Below are 21,750 nucleotides of genomic sequence, written 5' to 3' on the forward strand. Positions count from 1 at the left end.
TTTGGTATATTTCACAGCACTGCCATCAGCACTGTCTGAGAAGAAGAAGAAGAAAAAAACTTGAAATAAACTGCGCAAGTTATTGAATCAACCCAATACTAGAGAAACTAATGTAAGAATAATGAAATAACATTTTTACCTATATGTTGCGTTGATTCTTTAATTGATCTCGATATTCTGTCCATGTATTTTCCTTCGGACATCTTTACAGGTTTAATTTAATTCTACAGGTAAGCGCGTTTCCTGCATCTCCCTTTTATTTTCAACCTAATATTTATTCTATAGATTTCCTATAAAAACACTGAAAATTGTTGATAAGCGCTAGTATGAGTACAAGCAAGTGCGCTTGTCATTTTGACTGTTATATTCACTGTTGCGAGGTACCTTGTGTCTAAAAAGCTTAACTCAAGTTTAGTGATTACGTATAATAAGCGTATACATATTACAAATAATGTACCTGGCAACCTATAACAGGCATGAAATAACACACATTTTTCTTGCATTTGTAATATCGGTTGTCAGCAATGTTCAGCGTTTTTATAACAAATCTAAAGTGTAAATTTTAGGTTCAAAATAAAACGAAGGTGTAAGAAGATGCTCTTACTTGCAGAATTAAGCTGGACGTCTGAAGATGTCTGCAGGAAAATGGATGGACGAAATATCAGGTTCAGTTAAATAAACTACTCAACATAAACTAAAAAATTATTTTATTCCATTATATCTACAAGTTTGGGAAAAATCTGAAATACGTAGATGTAAGTATTTTTGCATTGAAATTCAGCGTAGGTTATGAGAGAGAATTAGATAAAATTTGCTGACTGCTAATAATTTTTTAAAATTGTTTTTCAGCTTTTAATAAAACAATGGAGAAGTTGAACAAACAAAACAAAAGTCTAGACAACTTTACGTACGAGAATAAGGAAATTGCGGATGAAATATATTCAGCGATTAATGCTACACAGTTTCTTGGGATATCTGTAAGTATTAATTATTTATGAATATAATTTGTTGGCAGTTTGTATGTTTTGTGTTAGTTTCTATAAGTACTTTCAGAGTAAGAAATAAAAAAACATGTCACTGGACACCTGCTTACCCATTTCAATTTCTTATTAGGTAGTTCAATTTTTATTTATTTATTTATTTATTTATTTATTTACGTGCGATAGATTAAGGTATTGCATTTAAGACTTTTATAATACGTTAAGTTACTCATTTCACCGCGCTAGTTTCTATTAAGGATCAGTTTGTTTACCTGAGCTCCTTCGTGGCTAAGCGGTTAGCGTACGCGCCTTTGGCGTGGGAGATCCGGGTTCGATTCCCGGCGGGAGCTCATGTGGTTCGGATCCCACATTAATCAGTAGGTCCACGTCTCATATAGCCTCGCTGCTGAACGGGACGTTAAACTCAAAATCAACTCAGTTTGTTTACTTGACTGTTGCTTCGTGGCGTCTACGATATTTCGTTGACTTTTATTTTTGCCAACTTTGACTGGCATGCTATTAATTCTGGAGTATTTCTTGATTCTTGAACTACTAATTCTTCTGGTATTTGGGGGAAGTGGAGCTTACGCAATGTAACAATATAATGTTTCTCCAAGCATATTTTATGCAATTTTACTTTTCTTCTGTATTTTAGGGCTACGTTGCGTTCAGTTCCAAAGGAGATCGGATTGCTCTTACTCAGATTGAGCAAGTGATTGATGGGAAATACGTTTGTCTTGGCTACTACGACACGCAGAGTGACAATCTTACGTGGTACAACAAAGAAAGATGGGTTGGTAAGTGCTAGTATGATTCATTTGTGAATAAAGTGAGTTTAATTTGAACATTGGGGGTGATCTTGACTCAGGTTGCGGTATATACTTGTTTGTTTAATTCCGTGGTGTTTATCTGTTCCAGTTTCTGTTGTACAAAAGAACAAACCCTCCACGAAACTGTTGAAAATGTACCACCCTTAATATTCATTTTACTGTTACAATGCGTGTGAATATTGTGCTTTCTGAAAGGCCCAAGAGTGAAAAAGTGACTGTCTGGACCGGGACTCGAACCCGGGACCGACCTTTAGCATGCCGTACCGATGCGTTAACTACTACGCCACAGTCCGCTTCCCAAAACAGCTACTCACTCTCTTACTCTCGAGGTCGGTGCTCTCCACTCGGACTACATGGGTTGTACCACAGATCACAGCTGTGGTTGGACAATTCCTCTGTCCATATACCAAATACCTATAACGGTTGTAATTTCATATACGAGGCGTGTTTTTTAAGTAAGGTCCGTTTGAACATAAGTACACAACGAAAGGTTATTTCAAAAAAGTAAATGTATTTTCAGAATGTACATATTTTATTCTATTTTTCGACATAGTTGCCAAGTTTGTTCAAACGCTTATCATACCTCTCAACCAAGTTCAAAGTACCTTCTTCATAAAAACTTGCCACCTGCTCCGATAACTGAGAGTTCACTGCCGTTTTCACATCGTTTCGGGACCCAACGGGAGCACAGTTTCCTAAACTTTAGGTGTTCAGAAACAATTTTGTAAAACACTGATCTCGACACGTCAGGAAATTCGTTTGAGAGACCTGTTATTGTGAAGCGCCTGTTCTCACGAACCCTCGCTTCAACTGAAGCCACCAAATTGTCTGTAATCGAAGAAGGGCGACCGGAGCGGTCCTCATCATGGACGTTGTCACAGTCATTTTTGAATTCTCGTACCCACTTACGCACTTTGCTTGCACTCATAACAGTATCACCGTACACTTCGCAAATCTGTCGATGAATTTCTGCAGCAGACAGGTTTCTTGCTGACAAAAACCGCATCACTGATCGAACCTCACACGCGGCGGGCGACTTGATTGTCTTAAACATTGTGAAAGCACAGAACATTGTGAAAGCACAGAACCGTACAGGTCAGCTACAGAGCTGAAATTAGGCGCAGTTGTTCCTGAGGCATGCCGGTACACGACGCACACGCTCGTTGCGGTATGCACGCCAACTACTAGTGTCTACAACAAAACGGACCTTACTTAAAAAACACGCCTCGTATATCAATGAAAGAGGAAACAACCGATTTTTAACACACACCAAATCCTCTATAGATGTGAATGTGTTATTTCCTTTTTCATTAATATATATGAAATTACAACAATCATAAGATGCTTGGTATATGGACACAGGGTTTGTCCAATCACAGCAGGAACCCACGTGGTCCGAGATGAAAACGCCGATCTCGAGAGTGAGTGGCTATTCTTGGAAGCGGACTCGGTGGCGTAGTGGTTAACGCATCGGTATGGTATGCTAGAGGTCCCGGATTCGAGTCCCGGTCCAGCCAGTCACTTTTTCACTCTTTGTGCGTCATAGAATTCACATCGACAGAGGATCTGTTATGTTAAAAAAGTCAGTGGTTTCCTCTTGTATTAATATCTATACTGTGCTTTCTGGTTTAAACCATTAATACGCGTCCCCATCAAACCCCGCAAAACACACTTTATGCGGGACGATCGTCATATCTTTCGGCGGGTTGGACATAAATTGAAACATCTCAGTTTCTAATTGAAATACACGGACTAAAAAGCATTTTGCTTTACATTATCTGCAGTTTGACTTAGGATAGAACCTCTTGTGTTTAATTTTTGGCCTCCTTCCAAAACAGTATGTTTAGCGAAAAAGTCTTGAATTGGTAACATTTCTTATATCTAAATAGACATGCTAGTTTCACAAAGAAATTTAAAACAGGAGGGGGGAGGGAGGGAACATTCCTAATGAAACTTATCATCTCGAACATTGAAAGACTCCCAAGGAAGATAGAAACACACAACATACAGTTAACATTGATCCGGTGTACTAATCGAGTAAGAGTGTAAAATTATAAAATTTGCTATCCGCAAGTGCTACTGTCAGAGCACGCTTATATCAAAAGGATACTCTTACATCGAATCAGATAATGGATGAGGGCAAAGTTGAATAACATTGTTTTCGTGGGGTTCCTATCATGTTTCTCCTTCACTCTAAAAGAGCGTGCGACGTAATATTAAAAATTTCATTTTATTTCCTTTTTGAAGCAGCCTAATGCCAATGTGTGTGTCAGGAAATTGGCGTCTACTCTTTAAATATTCTAAGAATGTATAATATTGTTTATATATATATATTGTATGAAATTCGTTGTTTTAACTTTCAATTTACATGCAAGTTGCGAGTTAGAGTTTTCTAGTTTAATTCATGTTCAATTCAAATGATTTATATTAAAATTTGGCAGCGTATATTATTATGATGTATTGGCAAATAAACGAACATTTTTAAAACGACACAAAAATGGTTAAATTCCAAAATTGAACAATCGCTGATGTTAGCGTTCCTAGGTTGTTCTTCAGATGTGTTATCTCAGTCAAGTTTTTCCGAATTTTGAATTATAAATGTATTTTAAACAGTTCTGAAATACTTTAATATTGGTTTACTGTCTTTACAGGCGGAAGAGTACCACAAGATCGAACAATTGTTAAAACTGTGCTACGGACTGTATCTCTTGGGCTTTTTATTTCTATGTGTACTGTGTCATTTGTGGGCATTGTATGGGCAATTGCTCTCATTGTGTTCAATATCATGTACAGGCATAGAAGGTAAGGAGATATTAATGTAGTGTATTTCTACTTTTTTAAAATTTTGTTACTAATTTTAGTTTGAGTATCACTTTTTAAGACATCACTCTGTACTGAACGAATAATAAAGAAAAGATATTACTAAATTATTATAGCTTGTCTTACCATAAATATTGTTCCAACTTTTGAGGGTGGCTGTACTTCCATCCGTACAAGCGAGCGACGTTAAGAACGGTATCGTGAAGCGTGAGTCATTGGTAGATAAGCTAAAGAAATGTAAAGATGTCAGTTGTAAGTGGGGTCGTGTGTGAAAATAGTGTGACCGTGATACCGTTGCACAAGGTAGGCAAATCACCAGGGGAGAGTTTTCAAAACCTTCCAGAAGATGCTAATTAGTTAAAAAAAAAAAAAAAAAAAAAAAAAAAAAAAAGTTTTACAGCACTGTCCAGTGCTTTGTTGAGACTAGAACTGTGAAAGATCGCCCGCGGCAAGGAAGACCACGCACAGAACGACCACCGAAACTTGTAAAAGCAGTGACGGCACGTGTCCGATGAAATCCATTTAGGGAATAGTTAGTTATGGCTCATGAGCTAAAGAAATCGAAAATGTCTATATCGCACATTAAGCAGGTCCTGGGACTCCATGTTTACAAACAACGCGAAGGACATCTCCTGACAAATGAATTGAAGCGCCAGAGGCTCCTGAAAGCAAAGCGCTTACTAAAGCGTTTCGCAGCAATTGGGCACCGTCTAATCCTTTTCACTGATGGAAAGATCTTCAGTATTGAGGTGACTTTCAATGCCCAAAATGACAGGACATATGCCACATCCTCTAGAGAAGCTGGTGAAAAGGATCCAGAGGGCACAACGGAGCCTCAGTCGTGGTGTGGTGGGGCGTGAGTTACGAGAGCACAACTGAGCTCCATTTCTGTGGAAAGGGGATCAAAAGTCAGCCAGAGGGTACCAGGAGACACTGCTTGAGAGACTAGTCAAGAATCTCACCAACATCCTCTTCCACGGAAAGAACTGGAGCTTCCAGCAGGACTCTGCCCCAGTGCACAAGGCACAGACAACCCAGCAGTGGCTGGAGGCAAATGTTCTAGACTTCATTTCGCTTCAGATTGGCCTACTGGTAGTCCGGAACTAAACCATGTGGACTCCTAATTGTTGTCCAAGCTTCAGGAGATGGCTTGCAAGTTTAAATATTGGAAGTTTAAAGCGGTTTCTTCGGAAGGCAGATGCAGATTTTCCAGTTGATGTTCTGTGTAATGCAATTGATGAGTGGCCATAAAACTTAAGGACTGTGCATGCTAATGGTGGCCATTTTGAATAATTATTTGTGATATTGATTCATAATGCTTCCATGTAATTGATCTTATTAGAATATTAAGATCTCTCTCACCATATTAAAATATCAGTACTTAAAACTTTGGGACAATATTTATGGTAAGACTAGGTATATACCTGGTGCATCAAAGAAATGTATACACACTTCGAACTCTCTCCAACTTAAAAGGTTAGATTTCTGCGAAAGGGTAAAGGTACAGTCCAATTTGAAAAATGAGTGTATTTTCTGATCAAACTGAATGTTCCAAATGATGGTTAATTAAATGTTTTCAAAATGGTGGCCTTTCAGCATCGACACATTTCTAAATACGAGTTATGACTGCTTCCGTATTTCGCATCAAAGTTTCCAATGGAATTTTTACGCACAACGTTTTAATCTCACTCCAAAGTGTGTCCGGGTTACGTGGTTTACAACGATATATTTCATATTTTACTGTGTAGAATCCAGTGACGAGCTTCTACTTCTACAGCCATATATTTTCAATTAAGCACGGGTTATGACGCAGAGCGTGTGACTGAAATATTCGGTGTGGCATCCATCTAGTTTAACATCTCCCATTTCAGCATCTAGGGTGCATGAAACGTGGATCTACAATTTCAAGTGAGATCCGAACTACACGAGCTTCTACTGGGAATTGAATCGAGTCTGTAGCACAGAAGGTTGCGTATTCTAACCATATAGTTACGCAAGTGAGCTCCAAGGGAAAAGGTAGGGATAACGGTGGCTCAGTGGCAGAATGCTCATCATCTGGTGCCAGGAGTCTGTAGTTCGATCTCAGACTGTGTGAGTTTGTGGTAGGCAGCATTGTGTTCATGAGCTTTTTTTTATTTCCTCCTACGTTCTCATTCCATAAATTATTCCAGAATGATTCATTTTCATTAACCATTCGTCTCCTTTAGAATAAAAGACGTAATCCATGGAGGTAAAAATAGTAAATTTAGTTTCATTTTTCCAAGAGGAAAGCTCAAGAAAAAAATTGACAAACTTTTGAAACCGGTAGCAGCTACATGATTATATATATATATATATATAAGAAACGCACATTTTTAATAAAGGTCATACTTCTGCGAGAGAGTAGGGGGGGGGGGAATTGAGGTCAGAACCTCGCTTAAGGTTAAAAGTGGTAGTGCATTTTGAGGCAGAGGATGTCTAGAGTAGAATTTTCGAGTAGGGTACGTCATTGATCATAGGTAAGTGTGCACTCCGACCTTTAACATTGTAGTTATTCAGTTACACAAATAAAAATGAAAAATAACGTGCCAGCACTGGTTTTTTATCCAGACATACAAAAAGAAGGATGAGACATCTATGATTCAGAAGTATACAATAAGAGTGTTTACATGAATAAAAAACAGAAATCATTGTATGACGTGGAGATTTTGTTGTTGCTATATCCTAATCCTAGTATTAATTTTTTCCCCCGTAATCTGATAGTGGCCCCGCGTACCGTACTCGCTAACTCTCTCGTCTTTGGTGCGAGCGGTCCCGGGTTCGATTCCCGGTGGGAACACTCGGTCGAAAAAGTGTAAAAGCTTTTCCAGGCCAATCATACTGAGTGAGGTTTTTCTCATTCACACCAGGTAAATGCCAGGATTGTACCTAACACACAGGTCCCAGGCAGGGCGGTAGCCAGCCCAAAAATTTAGTGGGGGGCTCGGCAGAAGTTAGGGGGGGCCCGATCCAACCATAATATAGTTCATCACCATATTATAGTTCATTTGCAAGCCTACCGTCAAAATTTTAGGCGGGCCAGTGAAAATTTAGGGTGGGCACGCCCCCTAGACCCCCTTAGATACGGGCCTGGTCCCAGGCCGCTTCCTTCCCTTTTCTCGGATAGCGTGACGTCATCCCTCATACATGACGGGCTAACATGTCCATAGGTGCCGAAAGCCCAGAAATCTAAACTCCTAATCCATAATCTGAGTATAATCTATCGGGTGAGCAGTAGGGTTTATTTTGACTTTAGAGTAACAATATACATACATAACAGGCTTCTCTGACTTGTTATTTAGTGCATTTACTTATGTACTGTAGCTTTAGATAAGTAGTATGGAAAAGAATGTCGTACAAGTTCTTAAAAGTAAGGAAGAACGTTGGGATTTTTTTTTTTTTTTTTTTTTTTGGAGGTGAATAGTTGAGTTGAGTTTGAGTTTAACGTCCCGTTCAGCAGCAAGGCTATATGAGACGTGGACCTACTAATTAACGTGGAATCCGAACCACATGAGCTCCCGCCGGGAATCGAACTCGGGTCTCCCACGGCAAAAGCGCGTACGCTAACCGCTTAGCCACGAAAGAGCTCACATGGGAATGGGAATAGTGTTTGTGTGTTTTTCAAATAATCTTCATATATGAAAGTAAGAAAGAAAGTAGTGTACTGAACTGCATTATTAAATCTACATTTTTTTTTCAATATTCTAATTTCAGAGTTATTCAGTCCTCCCACCCCATCTGTAACACTATCATGCTGTTTGGAGTGATCATTTGTCTGTGGAGTATTTTCTTGCTTGGGTTAGATGGCCAATTTGTTTCGGAATCGATGTATCCAGTGATCTGCCAAGCCAGAGTGTGGTTACTCTGCATTGGGTTTACACTTGCGTACGGTGCTATGTTCAGTAAAGTGTGGAGAGTGCATCGTCTCACTACGAAAGCAAAGCTGGAAACTAAGGTATATTTTATCCCTTTTTGATGTTATTATTATTATTATTATTATTATTATTATTATTATTATTATTATTATTATTATTATTATTATTATTATTATTATTATTATTATTATTATTTCGAAGTAAAGACATTACAAAATAATAAAATAAAGTAGATGCAAAATATAAACGAATAACTGAATGAATAACGGCCTAGGGTAATAACATACTGTAAGTTTCAGCTGCAATAAACCGAACAAGACAACATGCAGTTGAGAAGATGCATGCACTTTAAAAGTAAACAATAACAACGATAAATGAAAAACTACATTTCTCACCAGTTTGCGTTCTATTTATTTTCGGAACAATGCTTTCGCTTATTTGTTGAACCATGCTGATCCTATTCAAATGCCTGTTAGAATCAAAATAATGTTCACCACATTTCCTTGAAAAACCTGCTATTCTAAATGTAATATGTGATCTTTATTTAATACCGTGGATTTTATGTTTACACTGAAAGTATTTACATTGCTAGAAGTAAAAATAAATTATACAGATAATCACACATATGTAAATGAAACCTTTTATCTCCTTTTCTTTCTTTGGCGGTTTCTTGTCGAACAGCGTTGTGCACTCTCCGGGAAATTGTAATGGGTTACTCAAGAGACAAATATGAAAAGATAAGACATTAGGTACGCTTGTAAGATGCAAAGTAAGACATATTGTTGTAAACGGAAGAAATAAGTTCAAATTTTTGTGTAGAGAAGGAAAAAGTTCAGGTTATATATATATTGTAATGGCCAGAGCTAAGATATTTATGTAGTATAGAGATGAAATGTAAGCAACAGTCCGGGCAGAGGGAACATGAAAATATAAAATGATTTATGGTGCCACCATCCTGTCCGCAAGTACAGAGGGAAATAGTTCGTTTGCGAAGTTCGAGTAAATATTGAGAGGTCGAGAGAATATGGGAGTTTATTATATGGGAGAAAATATAAATAAAAGAGGTGAAAATGTTGAGTAAACCATTAGGAAAAGCTGAGGGAATAGAAGTGATGCAACGGGCTGCATCCAGCATTATAAGAAGTCCAGAGTTGGAAATGAAGCTTAGTAAGGGCACGGTAAAGGTCAATTGGATAAAGAGAGAGGTTAGAGTAGGCACCATGAAGAGCCATAGAACGCAGCACCATCAGCTGTGAGATTCCCAGTTACGACTACGTGAACTTTCACTCAGGAAAGAAAAATGACATAGTGTAGAGATTGCGACGAAAGGAAAAGTAGATTGGTTTCAGAGATTAACAGAACGAGTGAGAAGTCTAACAAGATAATTGTATTCCCGTACTTCACAACTCGAAGGAAGAAGATTAACACTTTTGTGTATTGGGCATAGTCACTTCACCCATGGCTGTGTGTTTCGTCACCCGAATCCGCCTTCTTGCGCTTTTTGTGGTGATTTAACTATTCGGCATGTTCTCGTGGAGTGTCTGCATCTTGCTCCTGAGCGAACCCACCTTGGACTGCCTGTAGATCTGCCCAGTTTGCTTGATGATGATGCTCAGATAATTCTAAAAGTTTCCTCATTTCTGTAACATGCCCAAGTCTTGACTCCTTTATGAGAGGTTTTTCCCATTTTAATTAATTTATTTCTAATTTTATCTATTGCCTATCTGTGTTATGTTGGTTTTATTCTTATCATAGCATTTGCTTTCTTTTTATCTTTTCTATTCTGTATAGTCTTATTGACTATTAATTAAGGGAGGCTCCACATGTGTTTACCTATTGCCGAGCTGCCCCTCCAGAGAAGATTAACATGTCTTAGTGTTTAGTTTGCACATTTCTTAAATGCTATGACATTTTATTTCCTAAATGGAATGATACTCTTTATTATGATATAGCCTGCACTCTGAATTTATCATTATCCTGGGATATTGTACTTTTATTCTTTTTTATTTCTTATTTTTTTTTTAATGTGTCACAGAAGTGTGCAATAGCCCTCGCTGTCGATGCTTCCAGCCACACCCTTTCAATCAATCCAGATGATAGTAGGGAGGTAAGAAAAGATTCAAGATGTGTTCCTATGTAAATGGATGGGATTTGATGCTTGAGAGAGTATAAAGAGTGTCGTATAAAGAGCACAAGTGTGAGCCAGAAAAGTTGTGACATAGCTGCGAAGTCTGAAACTGAAACATTATTGAACGGAGGGGTCACAGAAAGCTAACCGAAATGCGTCTTCAGGACCATCGCATTATAAATGAACAGTATTGTTGGGAAGAGGAGGAAGAGAGAATATATGTAATTTTTTTGTAAAATGACGAGGTAGGAGGGGTATTGGGGGTAAAAGACAGAAAGGAATTGAGACAAAACAGGGTAGTCATGTAATTAGCAATGAAAATTACGCGTACCTTGTAAGTGAAGATGAGAAGAGAGATGTAAATAACTGTGATACATTAAAGGGACAGAAGTAGGACATTTAGGGGGAGTATATAGATGTCTAAGAAGTTGAATTTTTGGAAGGAGAGAGGTACGGGTAAGTTGAAAAGTTGTGGGCATAATTTATCTGAGAGTTAGTAAAGGTTTAATACCCGGCTATTTGAGACGATCGCAAAGCGTATTTATTGCTCATGCGTACGCTTGGAACACGCTGACCATGTATTTAAATCTGGGTGCCTAATCATAAACGCGAAAGCAATAAAATCGCTGAGAAAACGTCAGCTCGAGCGTATTTGGTGCGGGTCGGAACAATAGACCGCCTGCTGTTTAAAAGATTTCAAAAGGAAGGAAAAAAAAAAAAAGGAAAGACGTGTTGCCAGGCAAGGGGATTGTAGCAAGAAACAGCTGCTTGGAAGATGGTTTGTGCAGAGTATTGGAACTCTGCTATTACACACCTGAACCTGGCAAAAAGACCCGGAAACCCTGACTGGTTCACAGTATGATTTACAACTCTGGTGAAAGTAAAATTACTGAATAGCCACTTTGGCCGCGTTCGCTACAGGGGGTAACGCTTTCTCAAATAGCCTAAGACTTAAACACGGGGAAGAACCCGTGTTTGTGTAAAGTACTGCTGCTGTTGTAGTGGTAGATATGATTCGGATACGTCAGAGAGTGGAGAGTGAAGGAGAAAGAAGAAAAGGGAAGAAAATCGCCACATGTTAAGAGTTTGTGATTTATACTTGTTATGAAAGGTAGTAGACCAAGTGGAAGTGGAAATTGAACGCATTAAACTGAGGAAAGAAGAGAGAGAGATGTAGAACGTGAGAAGTAATCTAATACATAATATCATCAGAAAAGCTTAAAATTCGGACAGCGTTGCCTGCAGTCTGAAGAATGGTTGTTAGAAATATATTGAAAAAAATGGTGAAAATAGCTGATCCTTGGTGGAGGTCTTGAGAGTTTGTACGACCAGAAGATATGTTGGTATGTATGCACGACCAAACAAATGTAGAGTGGGTTGTACCAAAAGTATTAGCAAGAATTTTGCTGGAATTTCTTGTTGCCAGAGAGTACCAATCAGGTCATAGAGAGGAACTGAGTCATAGGCATGAAGTAAATCTGTAAATACAGGGCTCATAGCGAGTAACTTTTTTTAAACTAAAAGTTACTTCTTTTCAAATTTGCCACTAAAAGTTACTTTTTTGGGAGGTAAAGTGACTTTTTCGTGTGATTTATGTTTATTGGCAGTTTTCTAAGAAAAAATTATAAAAATGAATGGAAAAAGGCAGAAACTTGTTACTCATTAGTCTTCCGAAGGCTTCAGTACTTGTTGGCACATGTGGAACAGTCTCTCTATTCTCACTTCAGCTTTTATTCTTTCTAAAGCACAGTGGATGGTTGCTGGCTGTTTAAGCTCTCAAGATGGAGTTGAGAACCCTTGTGTGTCTATTCTTTCTTCTATCATAATAGTCTTTGTTTTCTCTCGTAATATTAACGCTCCGTTTCACGTTGTGTGTGTGTGTGTTTGTGTGGTTCATCATGTTCGTCTTGTGTTATGCTTCTTGTATGTTCTTAAGAGTAAGTGATGAATTTGAATATTTCATGGCTTTGAGAACTCTCAATGCTAAGTTAAATATAATGTCTGGGATGAAGAAATTCGGAAATAGGCCAGAACTGGTTCCACTTACTCAGAAGCTTCTTACATCTGCTAAGTCTGCTTACCGTAACTACAAAGCACGCTTAGAAAACCAAAGAAAGTAGGAAGCTCAGAAAGAAGAAGTAAAGAAGAAAAGGTGAAACAAAATAACAAAGAGAGAGGTGGTGAAGAAATTGACAAAGGAAAAAGGGTCATGATGAGATTTTGGTCACTTTTTCGTTACTATTTCGTTTGCTTTTGGTCACTTTTTCGTGTGCCTTTGGTCACTTTTCAACTATTTACAAGAGACCAGACCACTATGAGCCCTGTAAATATAGGTGAAACAAAGTGGGATCGCAGGAAAGAGGCGTGCCATATGTCATTAAAAGGAGGAAGAGGTAGTTGTAGATGGTGCGACCAATTCTAAAGCAATATTCATATTTGAAAAACAGAGAGTGATAATCTGAAAACCATTGGAAATATTTCTGTATAAGATGCACGACTGGATCAAGATTCGAATCCATTTCGATTTGTTTGTCACTACGCTGCCAAATCTGCTCCCTTAGCAGACATACATTCTATCAGTCTTGAAGCCAGTGTTCAACAACGCAGTGTGTAATTTCTTCCATTAATCAATACATTTTATGTATTTTTAATTAATGATTTTGTTGTGATCTCCTCTTCATAGACTCATTCGTGCATCAAGACAAGGATCGAGAAAATTTTGCCAGTTTAGCTGACTGTAATTATTTGCTTAAATTTTAATTTCTCAACTCAAATTTCGATTGGCTAACTTTGTACTCCTCCCATTGAGATAAGAGAGAACAATGCATCACTGTATTGTATGATTAAAGAAAATGAAGAAAACGTTCCACTGCACAACGAATTGTTCTAGTGAGTCCATTTTGCTAAAATAAAGACAGTGTCGAAAATAACGTAAATTAGAACTATTACAAATTCATGTTTCGACATTTCTCTTCATGCTTTTATTTAATATTCACACTTCATGCCCTCCCAATCATAGGCGGCGCCACAGTGGGTGCAGCTGCACCCATATTAACTTATATCCTACAATAATCCTTTCTATTTTGTAAATTTTTTGTTTCGTATGTTTGGATATATTTGAGTGACTTCTTAAGTCTCATAAGTTACTTGCTATCGTACCGCGTTTTTCTAGCTTTTAAATTTTATTTATTTATTTTTATTTTATTTTATTTTATTTTTTATTTTTTTATTTTTTTTTAGTAAAACTTAGGGATTATTTTCAAGATCTTAAAGCTCAATAGTTCAGACCATTCTGACAACAATGTTAGGATGTGTTGTCCCATCCTAGCCTTCACCCACATTAACAAAATACTGGCGCCGCCTATGCTCACAATTATATATATATATATCCCATTTAAATTTGACAAATTGACATACATACGGATTCCGTTTCACGAAGGCAGGAGATTTCAGTTTCTTGGGAACAAATGTTTGTATAGTTTAGTAAGTTATTTAAAATTAATTGTATCACTCCTTGTCATTGCTACTTAACGCAAAAACCTACCAAAGTAAACGAAATATTTGTACCAATAAAAGAAGTTTCTAGGACACGCTAAGTTCGAAACATTTGTTTATACTTTGGAAATTGATAGTGTATCGGTTACCATTAACATGATTTTTTTTTTCTTTCTTCAGAAAGTGGAACCATGGAAGCTGTACGTAATGGTGGGAGGGCTCTTACTTGTTGATTTTGTGTTGCTTCTGACTTGGCAACTAAAGGACCCGTTGCAACGGACAATCAAAATCTTTCCTTTGGAAGACCCCGTCAACACTGATGATGATATCAAAATCCGTCCAGAATTGGAACAATGCGAAAGCGAACACCACGCTATTTGGCTTGGTAAGTGGAATTTATCTGAAGTAAATTTTGTAGCGACATAGAGAAGAAAATGCACCGAGCATAAAGTTATCGAGAGAAATTGGTTTTCTTTACTATGTTTACTACAGTAAACTTTCGATTTAACGGATTAAATGTGGCGAAAGAGTATCTGCAAAATCGGAATTTGGTTAAATCGCAAATCATATTATGAACAGTATTTAAAATATAATATTATACTTGTAATAGTGATGTACGAGGGAGGATCAAAAACTAAGATTACGAGGCTCTTCGTCTGTTATAGAGAAAAAAAGTGTGTGGTGCGGTAATTGTAATACATGGAGTTGGCAACTGTGGAGAGTTTGAGCCACCCTCCACCTACGGCGCTGGTTGTAGGTAAACAAAAATGGCGGCTCGTTTAGAAATCTGGTCTCGCTAAAAAGTGCGCTCAGGGTGGAACATGTAACCGCGGCTGGAATTCACCGGCAATTGGTAGAAGTTTACGGCCAGGACTTCTCACAGAGGGCGCCATCTTCCTTCACGACAACGCCCGCCCGCATACAGACCACAATACTGTTGAAGCAGTTTCGCTAGGACATCGGCCACTCTCTCTACAGTACAGGTCTCGCTCCAAGCAACTTTTACCTATTCCCGCAGTTGAAGGAGCATTTAGGAGGGCCTCGCTTCAGATGAGGAGGTAAAACGCTTCGTGACAACGCGATTGAACACACAAGGACAGGATTTTTACCAGGAGGGATTCTTCAAACTCCCTCATGATGCGGAAAATGCCTCAACCGATGTGGGCGCTATGTCGCAAAATAATCTAATGTATGTACTATCTGTTGGTTAAATTGGTTGTATGAGTATTGGTTCAGTTGCTGAGATTCCGAACAGCATTCCCAATCCTGCCATCAGGCTATCCTCCCTCGTACATACCATATTATAGTATTACCCCGATTTAATAAATTTCTGGGAGATTTTTTCCCCTTAAATGTGAGATTTTACTAAATAAAGGTTTGATATATAAGAAGTATGTATCATGAAAAAAGAGAACATTTATAATACGAGATTTTAATGTAACACATTTTGTGTTTTTAAAACAGCAGATCTGAATGACTTTGATTTGCACCTTTATGGATTGTTTGTTTTAAAAAAGTTGCAAAATTGAAACGTTATTTATGATTCCTTTTGTTACCTATATTGCTTACAGTCCGATTAACTAGATATGTCAACACGATTCAGTACCTTAATTTTTACACTTAATTGCAAAAAACTAAGAATTGCATACCTTGGAAATTAGGCTTGTCAAATATATATAGAAAAACTAACTTTTATTCTCAAAACTCCATGAATAATAATCTTTCTGTTGTCATAGCAACACGAAACAAACAATTATCTCTAGTTAGCCACTGCCATTACATGAACATCAATCTATCTCAACATATATTCTACATTTTTTCTTCTTCTTCTTCATAACATATCACTTTTAAGCACCGTTGGCCCAAAATAGCTACAATTAGAAATGAAAGTAATTCACAAATGTCAGATATACAATATCGTTGTAAAATTAACCTGTTTATATAAACACACACAACTTGTTGCTTCAGAAAGGATGTTAAATGACAAACCACAGAATTTAAGCTGTTATTTTTAAAAATATGAACTTCTCAGTGTTTTTACCTTCCCAGAATACTGAAATGAAGATTGAAAAATCATCAAATATATACAAGTAAAAATTAACAATAACGTGAAGAAAAAGAAATTGCCAACATTAATATTTTTGAACTCAGAAGAATAATGTAGATTCTAGTGCCACTCGATAATTATGGAACTATTGACATAAAGAGCACTTACACTAAATTTAATTCAAATAAAAGGTACGGGTCATCACACTAAATTTTCTCGTTCCAATTCCATAAATTAAATCATTTAGTGCTGCAGTTATTAATGAAAATGTTTTCTTGTGAAATACGAACAAAATTATAAGACGTTGTCGGAAAGCTTCGCTTAAAGAAAACTCATCCCCAAAAGTAAACTATCCCATGTAGGTTTTTCTGTAAGAAATACCTTATGCCTTATATTAGAATTATTAATGAAATATTCGTTAATACAATAATTACAGAGTCGCATGATTGGTATTTCACTAGATTGTCAAAATAACTCACCCCAAGAGTAAACTTACCCCTTGTGGATATTTTCATGGAAGTGATTTTGCAACATTATACAAATTATAATGATTTTTTTTTTATTTATGAAATATAGATTGCTTGATCGTTTTTGAGAAAATCGTCCGAAAAAACTCACTCCCAAGAATAAACTATCTTGTGTAGATTTTTTCAGGACAAATGAGTTGTGCCTAACACAATATTGCCATGTTATTAATGAAATAAATATTTATGAAATATGAACAAGATTGTCTGAATCGCTTTTGAGAAAATCGCCCGAAAAAAAAAAAGAAGAAACTAACTAACCCTTTTCAATTTTTATCTTACATCGCAGTATGGAGTTGTAATTAAAAAATTCATATATGAAATATAAATAAAATCGTTAAGAGTTCTTTCAGAAAACAGCAATTTTCTGTTTTCACCTTTCAGTAAACCACCCTTGTGTTTACGGGTAGGAAGAAAATTCGTAAATACCCCCTGGAGAATCACATGAAAATCGTAAGTTTAAAATTTGGTTCAGATATGTTAAACGGTGTGATTTTTAGGCGAGAGTACATCAGTACAAACAGACTGCCAGAGATTGAAAAATCACTTTCTCGGTATCTAAAGGCCATGAAACTCGTAAATCCATTGAAATCTCTGATGATAGTGAATTTATGGAGTGAGATTTTAGTAAGGGCAAAGTTTCATAGTCCAGAGATAGCCATTTTGCAATCAAGCTCACGCTCACGGATCCCAATGAGGCTCACACTACCTTAACCTTAAATTTGAACTAGTTCGGGCTCTGCTGATCCCAGTGAGGCTCACTCTATCTTAGCCTTGCATTCGAGTTAACTCCATCTCTCGTGCTGTAATGAGGCTCGAGCTCATTTATCCCAATGAGGCTCACGCTACTATGACCGACCTTTGTGGGTTTATCGTAAATAAAACTATATATTAACTCTCTCTCTTTTGTTTCATTTGCTTTTGAAAAAATCCGTAATACTACCTTAGCCTTGCACTGAAACTAGCTTAAGCTCTCTCCCTTTAATGAAACTCGCGATCACTGTTCGCAATGAAGCTTATGCAACCTTAGCCTTGCATTCGAGTTAGCTCGAGCTCGCTTTCTGTAATAAGAATCCGCTTACAGATCCCATGAGGCACACGCAATCCTAGCCTTGCACTCGAACGAGCTCGAAAACGCTTCTCTAATGAGGCTCGCACTCACTGATCCGAATGAAGCTTACGCTACCTTAGCCTTGCATTCGAGCTAGCTGGGGCTCGCTTTTTGCAATGAGAATCGCGCTCACTGTGATCCCAATGAGGCTCACGTTACATTAGCTTTACACTCGAGCTAGTTCGTGCTCACTTTCTGTAATGGGGTTTGCGCTCACTGATCCCAATGAGGTTCATGCTACCTTAGCCTTGCACTTGAGCTAGCTCGGGCTCACTTTCTGTAATGGGGTTTGCGCTCACTGATCCCAATGAGGTTCATGCTACCTTAGCCTTGCACTTGAGCTAGCTCGGGCTCACTTTCTGTATTGCGCTCACTGATCCCAGTCAGGCTCATGCTACCTTAGCCTATAGTCGAGCTAGCTTTGGCTCGCTTTCTTTAATGATGCTCGCGCTCACTAATCCCAATGGACTCGCGCTAGCTAAGGGCTTTAGTTCATTATCATTGATGAGGCTTGCACTCTCCTGGACTCGAAGTCTTGGGTTATTATCTATTTATACAGAGCTATGGAGCTCATGTTCAGTTATTGAACTAGAACCCGATCGAGTCCAAGAGCCGGGCTCAGCGAGTTTGGACGTTTCTTTGAGGACATATGTTTCTTTGGTGATAATGATTCGAATATCTTAAGCATACAGTTGTATGCTTTCCATGCTTATATCAAATAACATATATTATTAATATATTAACGTGTATTTTCTTTTTATTTTAACAGGTGTTCTGTACGGTTACAAGGGATTAGTGTTGATTTTTGGTTTGTTCCTTGCGTATGAGACCCGGAACATTAAAGTAAAGCAAATCAATGACTCGAGGTACGTTGGGATGTCCATATATAACGTTGTGGTGCTGTGTCTCATCACTGCTCCAGTGACCATTGTGATCGCCTCTCAACAGGATGCCAGTTTTGCTTTTGTAGCTCTGGCAGTGATCTTCTGCTGTTTCTTAAGTATGGCCCTCATCTTTGTTCCTAAGGTAAGCTCACTACTGCAAGTATCTGACCTCACGATACTAAACTACAAGACGAGATGTTACAATAAAGAATGTGTCTGGCACATGTTTTAGTAAGCAAACAACACAATCTCTTATGTTGCATCAAATAAAGGAAAAAATATACGAGAAGTATCAAATAGTTCGTGCAATCACTTAGAAGAAATCTACTCGGGAAAACTCTGATACCACGATGATATTAGTCATTCTCTACGTAGTCACCGTGCCTAGCGACACATTTTTGCCAACAGCTCCTCACTTCCCGAAAACCTGCTTTGTAAAAGTCTGCAGTTTGGCTTTGAAACCACAGTTCAACTTCAGAAATGGCGTCATCCCTACTGTCAAAATGGCGTACTCTGAATGGACGCTCCATTTCTGGAAAGAGAAGGAAGTCATTTAGTGCTAGGTCCAATGAGTATTAGGGTGGGGAAAATTTCATATCTTAATTCCACTTCTTTTATCATGGATGTATGGGCGGAATGAGCTAGTGCATTGTCTGCCAACAGCAGACCTCTTTTGTGACTAATCCACGACGTTTCTTCTTCAGTGTCTGTCGTAACTTAGCCAGGAGATCGGAATAATAAGTACTAGAAATAGTTTGCCCCTGTGGTAGATAATCTGTCATGATGGCCCATTCACAGTCCCAGAAAACAGAAAGCATCACCTTGGCGGTAGACTTCTGCACTCTGTCTTTTCAGGTGTGTGGGAGGAGGGGTGTTTCCATTGTTTGCTCATTTCCTTTGTTTCTGGATCATAAAAATAGTCAACTTTCATCCATTGTCACAAATTTGCTGAAAAAGTCCTCTTCATCCTCTTCAGAGCGATTCAATCTCTCTTGCAGCGGAAGCCGCGGTGGCTCAGTAGTAGAGCGTTCATCTCTGGTGCTTGGGGTTCCGGGTTCGATCCCAGCCCCCGCCAAGTGAACTTTGTGGTGGACAAACACCGTGTGCGTGGGTTTTCTCGGGGTTCTCTCGTTTCCTCCCACTTTCTTCATTCCACCATTTCATTCATTACTCATCATCACCGTCTCCTTTAGCCTAACCGGCATAATCGTGGGACGTAAAACTCAGATTTCATTTCATTTTTCTCTCTTGCAGCGTCCTTGCGATTTCTTTTCTGGAAAGGTGTGAACAGTCGTAGCACCCACTGTGCTGACACTTTCTGAAGAGGCAGCGGGTTGTGAATGATATTCCACGTAGCTCACCCGAGTAGATGCTATACAAGTGAGTGGGAAATGAACCCGAGGCCGGCCAAAGAAGAAGTAGAAAGAGTGCGTTAAGAACGATGTGGTGCACTGTGATGTCACAGCGGGTATGACACAAGATAGAAACAGGTTCAAAAACAGCGATCCGAAAAGCCGACCCCAGCTAACTGGGCAAAAGGTTTAGAAGGAGACCCCATAACTCATTTGCATACGTAACACTTTCAATGGCTATCCTCCTGTCTTCCATTATGATCTCAACTTTTTCCGTCAAGGCGGGATCATCAGTGAAAGATGGTCTTCCGGATTTAGAGGGTCTGCGGTCTCCAGCGTGGAGTTGCCGTTCCCTTTGGATACCATCTCAGAGGATCAGGGCGTGCCGTGGAAAATCAGCGCCCAGGACGAGAGTATACGACGGCGCCCCCATACATATATTCCAAGCAATTTTTCCTATCTTTTTTCCTTTTTTCTCCCAAATTTTTCGCCCCCTCACTTCGGCGCCCGGGCCGTCGCCCCACTCGCCCCCCCCCTTCCCCACGGCACGGCCCTGCAGAGGATGAGCTTTCATCCCCCAAAGACTTCTTCTTCTCTTTTTGGATCTGCTTTGCCGATTTCCCCTGAAGATGGAGGAATTTAATGACGGTCTGTGCCTCAAACTTGTCAATTATAACCACCTTCAGTGATTTACGTGCAACAGAAAGAAAGAAAGAAAGTTGTTCTAACGAGTCCAAAATTTGCATGGTTAACATAGAAGGACCTCACCATAAATTGCATGTCAGAGAGAAAGAGAGAGTTCATAGTTTGTTACCTTCTAGGTGATTGCACGAACTTTTTGATATTTAATTTGTCGTGTATATTAATTTATTAGATATTTCTGGAATAAAAGACTCTCTGTTAAACATTAGAGAACTATAAAGTAAGTATGAATGATGATTATTAATTTGACGCGATTGGGTACATATCTGTTAACAGTAAATAAAAATTCTCCTATTGTTCATTTAAAAAAAAAAAAAAATCTGGAAGAGAGAATACGAAAAGTCTGAATTCTACAGAAGGGTAACAATATTATTCATAATTTCTATCTTCACATATGTTATTTCACAGGAAATACATTTTGAATGTGTGTAAATTTTTCAAGGTGAAAAAAAAAAAAAATTGTCGACGTGTAATACGAGAACTTTTTTTTTTCCGATATCCGTTAAGTTACCAGAGAAGAATCACGTTAGGTGACGAAACGTGGATAAGGCAAGTTGTTCATTGTACTTCACTCACCCATCACACCGATAGACAGATTCTGCTATTCAGTCATTATGAAATAACGAACGTGAAATCATTTCGAGTGCAATTAAAGCGCCCGCCAAGTGTGAACTACATGATGTAATTCGATTTCTCCAGGCGGCTACTGAGTTCCCTGAAATTCCAAGATCAGACAGTTCATGTACTGATTGCAATCGAAGCGCCCGCCAAGTGTGGACTACATGATGTAATTCGATTTCTCCAGGCGGCTACTGAGTTCCCTGAAATTCCAAAATCAGACAGTTCATATACTGATTGCAATCGAAGCGCCCGCCAAGTGTGAACTACATTATGTAATTCGATTTCTCCAGGTGGCTGCTGAGTTCCCTGAAATTCCAAGATCAGACAGTTCAGATACTGACTGCAATCGAAGCGCCCGCCATG

At 38.4% G+C, this 21,750-nt stretch overlaps 1 protein-coding gene across 1 annotated transcript in view; it reads left to right on the plus strand.

Annotated features, from left to right (window-relative positions):
• The window catches only part of GABA-B-R1 (gamma-aminobutyric acid type B receptor subunit 1), a 77,004-nt gene that overhangs the window by 34,312 nt on the left and 20,942 nt on the right, over positions 1-21,750 (plus strand). Inside the window, exons 9-14 of the mRNA XM_081764128.1 lie at positions 850-977; positions 1,636-1,777; positions 4,462-4,612; positions 8,363-8,603; positions 14,327-14,531; positions 18,598-18,854. Coding sequence (XP_081620254.1) covers positions 850-977; positions 1,636-1,777; positions 4,462-4,612; positions 8,363-8,603; positions 14,327-14,531; positions 18,598-18,854 — 1,124 coding nt within the window. The remainder of the gene's footprint in view (positions 1-849; positions 978-1,635; positions 1,778-4,461; positions 4,613-8,362; positions 8,604-14,326; positions 14,532-18,597; positions 18,855-21,750) is intronic.

Source organism: Thermobia domestica, chromosome 7 (genome assembly GCF_964235325.1).
Source record: "Thermobia domestica chromosome 7, izTheDome1.hap1.1, whole genome shotgun sequence".
NCBI lineage: Eukaryota > Metazoa > Arthropoda > Insecta > Zygentoma > Lepismatidae > Thermobia > Thermobia domestica.